General features: G+C 54.6%; 1 protein-coding gene across 2 annotated transcripts in view; it reads right to left on the bottom strand.

Moving 5' to 3' along the window:
• Positions 1-4,116: 4,116 nt before the first annotated feature.
• Positions 4,117-14,478, bottom strand: part of Relt (RELT TNF receptor) — an 18,949-nt gene continuing 8,587 nt past the window's right edge. The window contains exons 1-10 of one of the 2 annotated variants that reach the window (XM_033764209.1): positions 11,340-11,404; positions 9,853-9,927; positions 9,562-9,728; positions 9,261-9,340; positions 8,325-8,588; positions 6,915-6,995; positions 6,566-6,647; positions 6,161-6,418; positions 5,546-5,744; positions 4,117-5,406 (exon numbers count right to left, since the gene is read on the bottom strand). In XM_033764209.1, the coding sequence (XP_033620100.1) occupies positions 5,359-5,406; positions 5,546-5,744; positions 6,161-6,418; positions 6,566-6,647; positions 6,915-6,995; positions 8,325-8,588; positions 9,261-9,340; positions 9,562-9,728; positions 9,853-9,927; positions 11,340-11,381 (1,296 nt within the window). In that variant the 5' untranslated portion in view covers positions 11,382-11,404 and the 3' untranslated portion in view covers positions 4,117-5,358. Of the gene's footprint in view, positions 5,407-5,545; positions 5,745-6,160; positions 6,419-6,565; positions 6,648-6,914; positions 6,996-8,324; positions 8,589-9,260; positions 9,341-9,561; positions 9,729-9,852; positions 9,928-11,339; positions 11,405-14,478 lie in introns of those variants that run through there. The other variant, XM_010603253.2, reaches the window with a different exon arrangement.

Genomic DNA, 14,478 nt, shown 5'->3' with positions numbered 1-14,478 from the left:
AGACGCCTGGTACTCTGGCTTTCTGATGTGAGGCCCTACCTGCTGTATAGATCCAGTAAGTTGGCATTTTAGAAGGCATAATAGAGTCTCTGGGCTTGATTTTTCATGAAAGGCACTGAATTAAGTAGGCTCCATACCTCCTCATTCTTTTAGCCACCCAGATTGTTCCAAATTTGAGCTATTCTCCCAGATATCTGAGGATGCTTCCTTGAAGGGTTTGCTCTGTTCTGAATGGCTTTCAGAAATTCAGCATATGGAGCATGAAGTAAGACAAGCCCCTTTGTCCCCCAAGTTCTGACATTCTTACTGTGTAGACAGGACATAGTGTGGCATTAGATGAACCAGGTCTGGGCCCTTGCATATCAAATTCTCTGGGTCTGCTTTGTGGAAGGAGATAGGCCCCACCTACTCTGGGCCCTGGAGTCTTCATCATCACCCTTCAAAGGCATTAGAGTAGATGTATGTGGGAGCTCTGCTTTTTCCATTCTGTAACACCACCACTTCACTGCAGGATGTGTGGCCCCCAGCTTCTTGCCAAATGGAAATCCAGAGAGGGGCAGCTGGGTAGTAGAGTGGGCAGGGGAGAAGACGGCTCCTTGCTGGTCTCTAGGCCCTACCCACCTGTAAAAAGCAGAGAGATCACTGGAAGACTTCCAGCTAGGCAGAGGGGCCAGGTTCTGCACCTGAGCCTCTCCACACTCAGGCTTCTGTGGGCATGCCAGATTGGCTTTGGGGTCTGTCCTTCACCCATCCACGTCAGAAAGCTCATTTGAAATTCAGCATTATGTTGTTCCAAGATCCAGTCTTCAAAATCCTGGCAGGCTAGCTTCAACACTCCATGGTCAACCTTGCCTGAGCCAGGGTAGGTCCCTCTCCCTCAACTTCTCCAGTGAGTATTTCCTGTCGTGCATGCTCTTGAGTCCAGCCTAGAGGCCTGTTTAAGAACGTGGAAGTTGGGACTGGCTGTCACTAAGCCAGAGAAGGACATAATAGCACCTGCTTCCTGTGGCTGCATCACCATTAGGTATCCTTGCTGTGGAGTGAGTTTCTACCCATTCCAGGCATGGGAGAAGGAGGATTTTCCTTCCTGAAGAGAACAGAGTGTTGCAGATAAGTACCAGACCAATCAAATGGGTGAAATCAGTTTTGGGCCTGACCCCAGCAGGACCAGCAAGCATCCTTCAGGCTTTGGCCTTCCTCCTGATGCTTAGGAGTTGGGAAGAGTTGGACGGGTCAGTGAAATTGTCTAGATCTGTATTGTAACTCAAATTCCCCCTTAGCCAGGGGGAGGTAAGGTTAGGTCTCCAGTATCTTGGAGTTGTCTGTGGTGATCTTTATAGGCCCAGGGCATTTCCCCTTATCCCTCATATCACGTGACAGAGAAGCCTGTTCTCGTGGAATGTAATGTTCCTGGGAAGAGAGCCTTGTATATGGTTTTGTATTTTTTAATTCATTTTAATCTACAGGTTGGAATCTAATTTTTAAATTTATTAGAACTCACATTTTAAAAAGAAATAAAAACATTTAAAATAATAATAATGATAATGATAAACCTTTGACCAGTGTCTTCCAAGTAGTTTGATCAAAGAATTTATAGGTGTTTTCAAAACACAACCTGGAGTGTAAAGATTGGAAAGCCCCATGGCCTCGCTTGTGTGTATGAAGTGTAAATCTGGTTTTGTTTTGTTGTTTTGGATTCTTTTGGGTTTTGTTTTGTTTTGAAGATCAGATAGTGATCACTATGAAAGACTGAAGCCAAGAGTTTGTAATTATGATATTTACTGTAAGCTGTAGAACATTCAATAACTATTAAAAAAGTTTCCAAAAAAAAAAAAAAAAAGTCCTAGGTGACCAGACTGAGTGGTTCTTGGGGGAGGGAGGCTCAGAGACTGCTTCTTGGGCCAGGCAGTCCCGGGAGTTCTTGACACGTTGATTCTAAGCTTGTTTGGAACTGCTGAGAAACACTTGTGCTACATCTCACAGTAGGCACAGCGGCGGGGGCCAGCTGCTTCTCAGTTGAGTGCCCATCAAGTGGCAGCTTTAGCACGTGGTCTGAGCTGTGTGATGGGAGGCTGGGAAGAGCTGACACCTGCGGGGTGGGCACATGTAGCTCAGTGGCAGTGTGCTTAGGGTGTGTGAGGCCCTGAGTTCAATTACTATCATCAGAACAAACAAAAAAAGACCCTGCCATCTATTGAAAGCCACTTGGTTTGTGCTTGTTAACCCTTGTAACTTGCTGTGAGCTGATCCCTATCATTAGCCCCATCTTAAAATGAGGCAGCTAAGGAGGGTGAGAACCTTGGCCAGGTTACAAAGCTGGTGGGCAAAACTGGAACTCACACTTGGTCTGGCTGCAGAACCCTGGCACTAAAGGCCCATGTTCTCCCCCTTCAAGGAGGGGCTTTCTTAAAGTGTGGATTTTTCAAAGCTTTTGCCTAGAATGGGTAGAAACTCCACAGCAAGGATACCTAACAGGTTCTGTTAGGTCCCCTGGCTTAGTGCTAGCCAGTTCCTTCGGTCACGGGGAATTGGTTTATAGTTACAAGAGAAGGACAGTAGAGAAAAACCACAGGGCCTCATAGAAGCAGCCATCAAGTGCTGTCAGTTTTACCTCCTAAACATCTGAATCTTTTCATCCCCTCCAGTGGCACCTGTGTCCGGGCTTCTCTCCCTGGGTCTGTCCAGCTTTCCTTCCCAGGGCCTGGCCCCACACTTCATGTTCCACGTGCCCGTGCCATGCCTCCTGGATTTCGGCCTGCTCAGCTGGTCTTTGCAGTTAGACCCGTCCCCAGAGCCTTCCACACCTCCTCAGTTCCATCAGTGGTCACTTTCTTAGTGGTTCTTCAGCTCCTCCATGGGAGGGCCAGCAGCACTTGCAGATGTCACGCTCTTCCATCTTTAGACAACACACCAAAGCAGCTTTGACTTAAGAACCACCTCTCCCAGAACCTAAGGCCCCCTCACCCATGGCCTGGCATAGCTAGGGTTCCACAGAGAACTGTCCTTCAAGTCCATGTCTACCACAGCACACAGCAATCCTGGCCCCACAGCAGCACCTGATGATTGCAACATCCTCCTTGCTTGGCTGCCAAGACCCAACCCTCTTCTGGTTTTCTTTGGGCCTCTCATTGCTTTGAGTGGGATCTGCCCTAGGCCTCCCCGAGATGTGTCCCCTCTTTCCCAGTCCTGGCATAATGCCCACCTGAGTGCTGGTGGGTATTCTCATCACCCACTTCTGTCTGCTGAGAGTTCCTGGCTTTCACAACTCAGGACATCACCATGGCTGTCAGGTGTCCCTGGGACTTGTCCTCCTGTTACCCCAGCCAGCTGGCCCCCAATCCTTGGCTTCATATCTGGTAAAGGAGGAGCTCAAGCCCTAGACTTCCCTAGCAGGTCTGCTCAAGGAACTTCTTAGATTTTTCTCGCCACCAGCTTCCTCAAGGTGCCCAGCTTCACAGCCTCTGCACTGCAGTGGCCAGGGGGGATCTGACAGGTCAGGCTCTTCACCACTCTGGAGGTTCCTGGACATAATGCCCACACCACCACCCTTGGCTTGGCCTTTGCATATGCTGTTCCCTCTCCATGGAACATGTGCCTCCTTCCCACACTTTTCAGATTCCCATGTTTCCCTCACCTCCACCCCTCCCAGGTTCAATGCCATGCTGCTTCCTCTAGAGCAATGTGTCCATTATGACAGCCACTTGCAGCTCTTATGCCCTTGATATATACTAGATCATATCAAGATGTATAAAATCTTGATACAGCAATGTGTGCACAACTGTGATTCCAGCACTCGGAGGCTGAGGCAGGACAATTACTGAGTTCAAGGCCAGCCTGAGCTACATAGGGAGCTCAAGACCAGCCTGAACTATACCGTGAAACCCTGTCTCAAAAAAAAAAAAAAAAAAGAGTGTAAAATACCAGATTCTAAAGCCCCCCAAAAAACCTCATTTGTAATTTTGTTGATTTTATATTATTTAAAAGAATTTAAATATAGTTAAAACATGCTAAAATTAAGTCCCCGTTTCTTCGTATTTCTTGGAATGTGATTAGAAAAGTTTGTATCACCTGTGAAGTTCACAAGTCATTTTCTTGGCCAGGCCTGCCTCTCCAGGCCTCAGTGGGAACTAGGTGGGGAGAGGGGCCTCCCCTGGCCGGTGTCCCCTACTGCTGAGCAGCAGGCACTGGGGATGGAGGGGCAGCATGTGCAGCACCCAGCCAGGCAGAGCAGGGCCCAGGAAGTACGCGTTGACCAGATGGGGCTTGTGAAGGGGCACAGTAATAAGAACTCCGCGTGATACCATTTTTCCCACCCTTTATTATTCAACAAGTGGATGAAGGTGGAGTTGGATGGAGACACAAGGGCAGGACAACAGTATGTTTAATAAATAAATGGGGGTGGGCAGTGGTCCGCGCCTGCACGGCCCCACATAAATAACCAGGTGGCTGAGGCAGAGTGGAGACAGATGGGTGGGCTGCAGTCCCCTACATTACCCAGGGTCCCAGGGACAGACACTGCGCCACAGGGTAATGGAAACCACTGAGGCTGCAGGCACCAGCCCCACCAGCGCTCCTCTCCCAGAAGCTCCAGGGACCTTGGGGGAGCAGGGCAGGCAGGGTTCTGCCACAGCCTAGCCCGAATTAAGTCCGTTTTTCAGTTCCGTTAAAAACAGCAGGTGGGGGCAGGCACATGCATTCAGCCCCACCTGTAGGCAGAGCCATGGATGGACAGCCCCACGGGGGCCTTGAAGGCAGAAAGCAGCAAAAATGTGCCAGATTAAGCTACAATGGGAGGGGTGGCAGAGTCAAGCACTCCCCCAACAGGACCCAGCCCAGAACCTGCAAGGAGCCCTGGGTCCTCAGATGTTCCCTCCCAACTTCATAATCAAGGGCTCAGTGATGGCCAGGGACATGCCCAGGATTAGAACCCAGGAACTCGGCCTCCTAGCCCAGGGCTTTTTGTTGTCCCTTCCCTTCACAGGACCTGCTGGAAGAAGAGAGGGAGGCACATCTGCTCTAGGGCCCTGGACGGGGTGGAGGTGGGGGTGCTGGGGCACCAGGTACAGGTGCCACTCTTTCACCGAGCCTTGATACCTGGCGGTACAGTGGGCTCATAGGATGTGGCCAGAGCAGGCACAGGGTTGGGGCATCCTGCAGGTGAGGGACTAGAGCAACAGGGACAGGGACAAGGCTCTTGATCTGCACACGGCGCCCACTGACTGCCTGCTGCCTCACTGGGGCGGACGGTCCCACCGCCAGGCTGTGACTTGCTGTTGTGTCTGTTGGTCATTCCTTCTTGGTCCTCGCGGTCCCAGCTGCAGCTCTGCCTCCTCCAGGAAGTCTTGGGGAGACAGCCCCTCAGATGACCAGGTTGCTTTCACTGAGACGGACCACATAGCGGTTCTCCTGGGAGACAGGTGAGTAACCAGAGGGGAATCAAGAGGGCTTCTGGGCTCCAGGGAAGTGGCCCCTGCCCAGGTTCCCCTGCACTCCGACCTATTCTGCCTTCAGTCGGGTGCTAACAGGAACCATCCCCAGACCTCACCTCGACCTTGTTCTCTGATGGGGGCTTCAGCCACTTAGTGTGGTTTTCAGCACTTCCCAGCAGTGCCCGCTGCTCAGGCAGGAGTCCAGGTCGTGGGGAGTCAGGGAGATCACCTACAGAAGGCCCAGCCTCTGTGATGGTCTTCACTTCAGGTGCCACTGAACTTGACCTTTGCTCAGGAATTCGAGCCACACGGAACCTAAGAGGACAGGTGGTACAACCACCCCCCCATCAGAGGGGACCCCCAGATACAGAGAGGGCAGCATCTGCCAGGGTCACACAGCAAGTTCAGGGATGAAGCCTCAGCTTCCCACAAATAAGGACTTCACTCTGCTGTTTGTACTGAGCCCCCAGCACCCCAACTCTAAGTTACATGTGCACAGGCCTTGATCTGTGTGGCCTGAGGTGTGGGGGCCAAGATTGCATCCTGGGGACCCAAGATAAAACAGTGTTTCCAAGTGAAACACAGCACAGCTGGGAAGTCCTGACTTTCCTCTGGCCACCCACTCTGCCCAGAGGCCCAGGAAGAGCTCAGCCACCACAGAACAAGGGGCTCAGGGCTAGACATGAGCCAGCATGTTTCTCGTGACACTGCTGCGCCTGTGTCCACCTCACCTGCCCACAGACAAGATGGTGATCTCGCCCTGACGTCCTGCCTTGGCCCCAGCCTTGGGAGCTCTAGTCAGGTTGGGCAGGAGGCTGGGAGCTGGAGTGGAGGCAGCCGCAGCCTCGGGGGACAGCAGCACCTCAGGCCACTTCTTCTGGCTACATCGGGAGCAACAGGGGCCAGAGAGTGAGGCCAAGCCCTGCACAGTGTGGAGGTGGTGGCGATGTGGGCAGATGTGTGGCACACTGGGGGAGACCGGTGGCAGCCTGCAGGAAGGCACAGGGATGCAGTCACTAGGGCAAGCCAGGACCAGACGACCAGCCAGTAGCGGTGGGACAGAGGTATGAGACAGAAGAGACCCAAGTGGGGAGCCCCAGGAGGGAAACTGATGGGCTGAGGGACTTGCCCCTCACCTGGGCACAGGCCTGTGGCTCGTCTGCACCAGCTGTTTGCTGTGGTATTCTTTCAGCAGCTCCTCCAAGGCTGCTGCATTCTCTGTGGGCAACTGTGGTCAGATCCCTGCTCTGCCCCAGCAGAGAAGCCCTCACCTACCCACCACCTGTCCCCAGCCTGGGATGTCAGCCTTTTCCTCTGCCCCAATCCAGTAAGCCCGGACACTCAGGGGTGGAACACAGGTCAGAGCACCAGGCCAGCCTCAGGTCCCAGGGCGGGGGGGCAGTGTAGGGTGATCTGCCTGCTCACAGGCTCTCAGAGGAGACCCTCTGCTCCTGGGCACTGGGATGGGTCAGACCCTCCTCTCACCCTTCTTCTCTGTGATCAGGCGCACCAGGACGCCAATAGTGTCCTCGTTGGTGTCATCAGTTCTGTAAGCAGGGTTGATCCCTGTGGAAAAGCAACGAAGGGCCATGATCCTAGGGGAGGATTCCGGGCTCCCAAACTATACCAGGATTTGCCGGCAGAGGGCACGCCAGGCCTTCCTCAGAGTAGGAGCCACGTGTGTGTTTGGCAACAGCTATGGCTCAGGGAAGTCACCTTCACTACCCATATCACTCCGGAACGTGACAACCCCCCGTGCTTAGTGGTTTCAGGGCCATCTGAACCCCACAGTCCCTGCAGACTGTGGAGGGCAGAGACTGCATCAGCCTCTTCTGGGATGGCCTTGCCCCTCCTCTGTCTCCGAGAGAACTCCCAACATCTACAACGAACTGCCCTTTCAGGTCCATTACCTCCCTGCATACCACCCTGTCTACAAAACTATTTAACTGAGGGCCACTGGTCAACTTTGGGTCCAAACCTCAAGGGCGTAAGAATGGACCACTGTAATCCCATTCTGAGCCCAGCAGCAGGCTCTCCCAGAATTTGAACCCAGGAAGCAGCCAATAGTTAAAGTCTCCAGGATAGGAAAACAAGTACTGTCCCAGGCAAAACAGCCCTGTTGCCATCTGCCGGCAGCTCCTTTCCCTTCCTACTGTCCTCTAGACTTTAGCATCAGGAATTGGAAGGGGCTCTGACAGTCCCAGGGAGTGGAAGGGGCTCTGACAGTCCCAGGGAGGCTGGCACTGCAGGTGCCACTTCACCCTGCACTTGTCCAGAAAGATCCTATGGGCCTGTGGCAGCATATATGCACGCAGGGTCCCTGGCCCTTCTGGGGGCATTGGTCTGCTGGAGAAGAAAAAGGGGCCTGGGGCCCTGGGTTACAGGTGGAAGAACATTGCACTCCTCTGGTTCCAGGACTTGTAACTCAAACTCTAGCTGCAACCTGAGCCCCACATGGTGCCCGCCCCGGGGCAGCTGCCCTGCCAGCCTTCCCGCCTCAGGGCATTCCTCCAGTTCCAGGCTAGAGGTCAGAGGTCCCTTCAGTTCTTCAAAGGCCTTTCAACCTTTGAATTCCTGTAGCCTCCAGAGAGTCCTGAACCCACAGCTAGGCAGCAAAGGCCTCACCCAGGGTAGAAATTCTACTACCGGCCACTTGACTAGCTGCCCTGCCCCTGCTGTCCATGACCCCACCCCCACACTCAGTCTGTGGCTGTCTCCTCTAAGGCTCCTAGGCAGCAGCAGCACTTCCAGGGTACCGCCTGAGGAGCCCTCTGCAGGCCTCTCCAGTCACACCTCAGCTAGGAGTTTCCCTCTTACACCCTCTATGCTGGCTTGGGGCCCAGCCAGTCCTCCTTGATCCCCAGCCTCCCACCTGGACCCCAGGGCAGGCCTCACCACTGCTTCCACTGCCTGGGGTGGGCCCAACCTCCTTGTGGGCCGTGCAGTGGTAGCCCTTCCGCTTGAGCAGGTTGCACACCAAGATACCCAGCAGCCCCATGAGGCAGAAGACAGGCACGATGGCAATCACTGCGTACTGGGTAGCCGTCTCTTCGGGGCCACCTGCTCGGGTGCCATTTCCCGGCTGCCTTGTCTCACTGCCACTGCCACTACCACCTCCTGCAGCCATCTCCACACCACGTCGGGCCCGCCGCCCCCACTCTGAGCACCACGACGGACAGCGGCGAGACCAAGGCAGAGAGAAACAGGCACTTACAGAGAGGCAGAGGCCCTGGGTCCCAGTTAGGGGAAAAGGTGTTGGGTGGAGGAAGAGCTGATGTGCCTTGACAGCCCCCACTGGCCACCTCAGGAGGCAAAGGCCAGCTCAGGGCCCTTCCTTTTCTCCTTTTTTGGCCACTGGATCAGTTATCATGAGACCCTCGGGCTTGCAAGAGAAGGAAAACACAGTAACAAGTGGCACATGCCTGGGCCCAGGGACATCCCGCAACCCCATGGCCTGGTCAGTGAACCAGCTGCTTCAAAGGTCAGGGGCTCAGTGTGAGAGGAGTACGTGTGCGTGCGTGCGTGCGTGTGTGTGTGTGTGTGTGTGTGTGTGTGTGCACATGCGCACATGCTCCTATCCATCTGCAGAAACCTCACGGAGAGGACAGGACAGAGGACTGGTCAGGATGTGAACTCCCAAACCTTAACCGTGGCTGCCACCTACTGGATGGTCTCTCACTCAGAAACAAGGTGTTCGACTGACCGCAGCCTCAGGACACCCTCCTGCTGCCCTCCCTCCTGCAGAGGATTCCACTGACCCAAGTGGGCACTGTGGGGCTCCCAGGCTCAGCTCACTGGACCCTTCCCACAGGCCTCCAGTCTGCCACTCACCATCACAGCTATGAGTACTCAGATGTGCCCAGGAACATGGTTGACATGGAACACTGGGGACCCCCTCAGGCTCAAACCATCTGCAGGGAGAGAAGATGTCACTCAAATCTAAGAGTTTCTCCAAAAAACTGTCCTTAAGAGAGTTTGGATCCCTTCCTGTACACCCTCAATGGTGCTGCCCTGTCCCATTTCATGGATGGGAAGACTGAAACCTGCTCAGTGTGGAATGAGGCTAGAACCCCAGGATCCAGGGCCCTGGCCTCCCATGCATGAGCCTCCCACCTCCCACCTCTGTGCTCACCCAGGCTGGCAGCCTCCACATAAAGTATCTTGAGTTGCGGTGCCTGCTTGGACCTCCAGCCGCCTTCGAAGGCTGCAGTGGTCATGGGGCTGGCATGGACTGGAGTCCCAGGAGGCTGAGAAGGTGCCCACAGGGCAGGACCTGCATGGTGTGCCCTGGCCCGGGTCCTGTGGGAGAGAAAGGGTGAGGCCAGGAGCCAAGCCAGAGGTCTGTGGGGAAGCCAGGCTGGGACTCCACCACTGGCCCTCAGGAGTTTTCCCAGGACAGGGCAGATGGGCAGCCAATGCTCACCAGCTCAGGCTCCTCCCCAGGTGGGCACTGCCAAAGAGTCCTTGATGTTGGAGTAGCCAAAGCCCACGACAGCAGCTGAAACAGGCAGGACATGTTGAGGAACAGAAAGTATGGACTGTGGGGTCTTTGGGGTCATCTGTCTACTGCCTGCTTCTTGAGGCCCTGAGTGCGGGGATCACTGACCACTCAGGGATGCCCTCTTCCCCTTCAGGAACACTCTTTAACCTCAATCCCTCACACTGTCAGGAAAATCCAACCCTGGCCCAAATATAACCAGTACCTGGGTAAGGAGAGATTCCGACCTGCTTCTAGAAAATGCTGGAAAGAACCAGACAAGGGATCAGGACCTCAAATCCTTGGGTCCCTTCCCCTTTCAGCTGTCCAAGGAGATGATGAGGAAATGCTTCCGAATTCCTCACTCAGATTCTGTCCTCTTCCTGCCACCCCAACCCCCATCACAGCTGGCTATGTCATTAGCCAGCCTCTGTTTATCATCCCTGGAGCCAAGTCTACAGCTGGTACTTACTATTCTGGGCCCTGGGCTGAGTCTCTGAGACCACATCCTCCTCTGTGACCATCCCCTGTGGCAAAGTTGCCCCATTCACACACACCCGTACCCAAACTGCCACGTTGAAAAGGAAGGGTCTTCTCAATGGGTGCCTTCGGCCTCTTCCATGATGAGCTCTTTCAGCTCTTTCAGCTCTTTCCTTTGCTCCCAACTCGTCCACATGTATGAAATGTCTTCCCTGAACTCCTGCTGTGGGGGATCCCGTCCTCCAATGGGGCCCAAACTGGTTGGGGGGCGCCAGTCACATCACAGACCCAGCTGCCCTAGAGGTGAAACTGGGAATCTCCAAAGCTGTCCCCAAACCTGTGAAAGCTGAGCCGTCTCCTGCCCGAGGCCCCATCTCACCCTACCTGGGCTTTAGCAGAAAGATGATTCCAGACCAGACTCTAAAACGCCACCCAAGGCTTCAAGTCTATAGGTGCAGGTGGGTCTGCAATCTCAGGCTGTTTTATGCCTGATCCTTAGTGCTGGCTGCAATCAAGGTTCCCTAGACCATTACAGATTTTAACTCCAGCACTGAAATGCTCCACATCCCAGGCCTCTTTTGTCCCACCTTCTGGTTCGTCTCTGTCCCCAGTCTCTGTCTCTGCTGACAGGCACCTTGCTGTCACCAAGGCGCCCTTGCCTAGAAATATCAGCAAGTCCTTCCTTCTGCCCTCTACCTGCCCTGGGTGGGGATGAGTTGGGAAATCAAGTTTCCCCTCTCTCGGATGGTACGGCCTTCCCACATGGTTACCATCATGCTGGGGGAATGTGGAAGTGCTTCCTAGGGTCCAGCAGTCTCATATTTTTCCCAGGGAGAGTTGAGAAGCCACACTTTACCCCAGCACCCAGTTCCCAAGCAGAATCCCTGGAAGGCTGGGTATGGGGCTCAGGACCATTGGGTTCTACTGGCTTCTCCCAGGCCACCCAAACTTACCGAAAAGAGGCAGGACAGGGGCCAGCACAGTAGCTTCATCATCAGGCCCCAGAGTGATCACTGGCCTAGGGCAAAAGATGGGAGTTAAGGGAGGCAGCGGGGACAGGTAGGCAGCTGCTGTGGCCCCAGGCCACCTTCAGCACAACAGGACTTGACAAAGAGTTTGCAAGATGCTGCTGGACAGGCAGAGCATGGGGTGGGCTAGCCCTACTCCCTTCAGATGCAAGCCAGGGGCTGCATGTCTGGGGTCAGCTCACCGGCCAGACCAGGATGGGAGGGCAGTCAGAGGGCTCTGCAGGATGAGGAGGCTTCCCTGAGGAGGAAGGACTTCCTTCCCCTCCCATAAACAGCCAGGTGCCCTGCAGCATCAGCAAGGGAGCCCAGAGGGAGGAAGGAAGTGTGGGAGGTCTGGGGCCAGGCTGAGAGGGTTGCAGCACCCTAGCCCTGGCCTCTCTGCTCGCTCTGCAGCTCTTGGGCCCCTGCCAGCCAGGACTCCCACAGGTCTGCAAGCTTTCTGCCACTCCTGCTTCTCCGCCTTCACTCTTGCTGGTTCTACTCAAGGAAAGTCCTTGTGCACCCCCACCCCCACAGCCCAACACAAGGCCTCTTTCTGGAAGCTCCTCTAGCTTTCCCCAAAGCTGAATTGGGTTCCAACAGCTTCTATCCCATCTTCCCTGCCCCCTCCCTCCCACTTCACCACAGGCCTGGTCCTTCCGTGTCCTGGTCCCCCAGGGGCAGGGGGGCATGTCCACTTACATTCTTGCCTGCCTGGTTCCATGGTAGACTTGCAGAAAGGGGGTGGTCATGGCAGCCAGCGTCCTACCTCTACTCATCTCTCCAGTATCTCCTTGTACCTACAGCCCTCGGTACTAAGCATGAGGCATGAACCAGATGGAGGAAGCCCATCCCAGGGGACATAAATGGCAGATTAAGAGAGATGGGAAGAACCAAGAAACAAAGTAAAGCAGTGTGAGGATCCAATGTGTGCCTCATATTTCAGAGAAACTTCAGTGTTTGATCCTGGCTCAAGATCACAGCTGCTTCCAGATAGGTCTCCAGCCAATGGACAAGGGCGGACAAGAGGAAGACAGATTCAGCTTAGATAACAGAAGGGACTGAAGAAGAATCAGGAAGTTCCCGGATATATCTGCCAGAGGCTGGGTTTCAGGGTCACCAGGAAGGTGTGATAGAAGCAGAGCTCATGCAAGTCAGACCTTAGCACAGGCTACCTCTGAAGCTCAAGGGTGGCCTGCCAGCCTCAGAAAATCCAGACACTGACTCAGGCCTCTGGGCTGTGTGATACTAAACCCAGTGGGAGACTGGCTGCCTGAAGCAGGTTCCAGGTCACATGTGAGCTTCTCTCCCTGCCGGCAGGGCAGTTGGGGCTTCCCACCTGAAAAAGGACCGAAGGAAACTGATCTGCCCGCCTGACCTGGGCCTGGCCCAGGCTTGAGTTACACCCAGGGGAGGGGGAGGAGCAGCAGTCACATCATCTTTGGGACTCTCCGGGTCACTGGCAGCCAGCCGCTCTCTACCCCAGGCTGGCCAAGGGGAAAACCAGGCCTAGGGAAGGCCGGGAGGGTAAGTGAAGGCCACATTTGTCAGTCAACACTCAACAGCTGGTACTCTCGGACTCATCCCCAACCTGTCCCTCAGATTCAATCACAAATCTTCCTTTCAGGTTCTGCCCCATAATGTTGTTCTCCTGCTCAGCCACCCCCAACAAGCCCATCTCCCCATGACTCGTCCCCTGTCCTTCAAGAGCTCTAAACCACAGACCTGACCAGTGCCCTAAGTCTTTGGGCTAACTCCACAGCCACCAACTCCAGGGCAGCAGGTGAAAAGAAAGAAGCAAAACCACACAGAGAGTCCCAGAAACACACCTGACCCTGAGTGGCACCTGCTGGGTGACCTGAGCCCGAAAGGAGGGGCTGGGCTGTCCCACTGCTCATCTGCAGATAGGCATGGAGCGGTGCAATCTGGAGACTTCTAGGAGGAAAGTAAGGGTCCAGAGGCCCAGACTTAGCCAGAGAGGCCCACTCAGGCACATTCACAGACATTCACGGCCCAGCACCTTTTAATTACGTGCCTTCTAATTACCCCAAACAGGCACTTACTCCAGTCTGGCTGCCCTGGCCCCCACACTCACCCAGACTGAGCCCCCCACCACTGGACCTGCCCAGTCAGGCGAAAGAATCCACTGCACAAGTGTGCACACCCACTGCTCAGATCCCTGCCCCGGGCCTCTAGTGTCTAAGCCAGTCTTGGAAGGGGACTGCAAAGCAAGTTCAGAGAGAAGCCCAAAGGCCAGAAGTCCCAATCCCACTGCTGCCTGTGGCCAGGCCATCGGTGATGACCCAAAGCCCAACATCTCCTGAGGGCTTTCTGAAGGACAGCTGTCAGAGTTGGGGAGACTCAGGCCCAGATGGTGGAAAGTGGTACCTCAAGCTGATGTACCGGGCCAGACTGAAAGCCTGACAGGAGAAAAAGAAAGCTCTCCTGCCCCAGCCACACTGGTGGGAGAAGTGAGCCCCAGGGATTCTAGCCAAGAAGGAAGTCAGCTCAGAGGCCACTTCTTCCTAAAGTCTCTTAGCCCAGCCTACTCCCTATGGGACCTGAAGACCTCATTCCCTGGGGCTCAGTTTCCTCATCTGCAAGATGGGTCTTGAGGCTTAAATGAGGTAAAGAGCCCAAAGTAGGTCACAGGATTTCCTCCCCAGCAGGCCTTTCTCCTGGGCTGCAGGTTTGTAATTAAGTATTTGTCTGCTTACTTGTTTATTGCTTGCTTCCCCACCAGACAGCAGGAAAGGAAGGGATGTCTGCTTATTCACCACAAAGCTCAGCACCCGGCCTGGCTTCGAATAGGAGGCTTCCACCAAACAGACCTGACCAGACCAAAAGGTCAAGGAGGGCTTCCTTAGACTCAGCCCTCCAAAAAAGTACCCAGACAATTATAACCAGAAATTCCTTGGGTAAAATCCAACTAGCCCCCAAGCTGCAACGCAAGTCTGGACACGGGAGCCTAGAGGAGCAGCCCCAAGGCCTCTCAAAAGAGGAAGCCGCGCCAGTCTAACAGGCCTCAGGCAGCTTCCCCTTTCTCAGAACCGAAGACCCACCCCCATGCCCCGCCACACCCCCT

This window comes from Fukomys damarensis, unplaced genomic scaffold (assembly GCF_012274545.1).
Source record: "Fukomys damarensis isolate Sample0158 unplaced genomic scaffold, DMR_v1.0_HiC HiC_scaffold_16, whole genome shotgun sequence".
NCBI lineage: Eukaryota > Metazoa > Chordata > Mammalia > Rodentia > Bathyergidae > Fukomys > Fukomys damarensis.
This window is presented reverse-complemented; position numbering and strand designations above follow the sequence as displayed.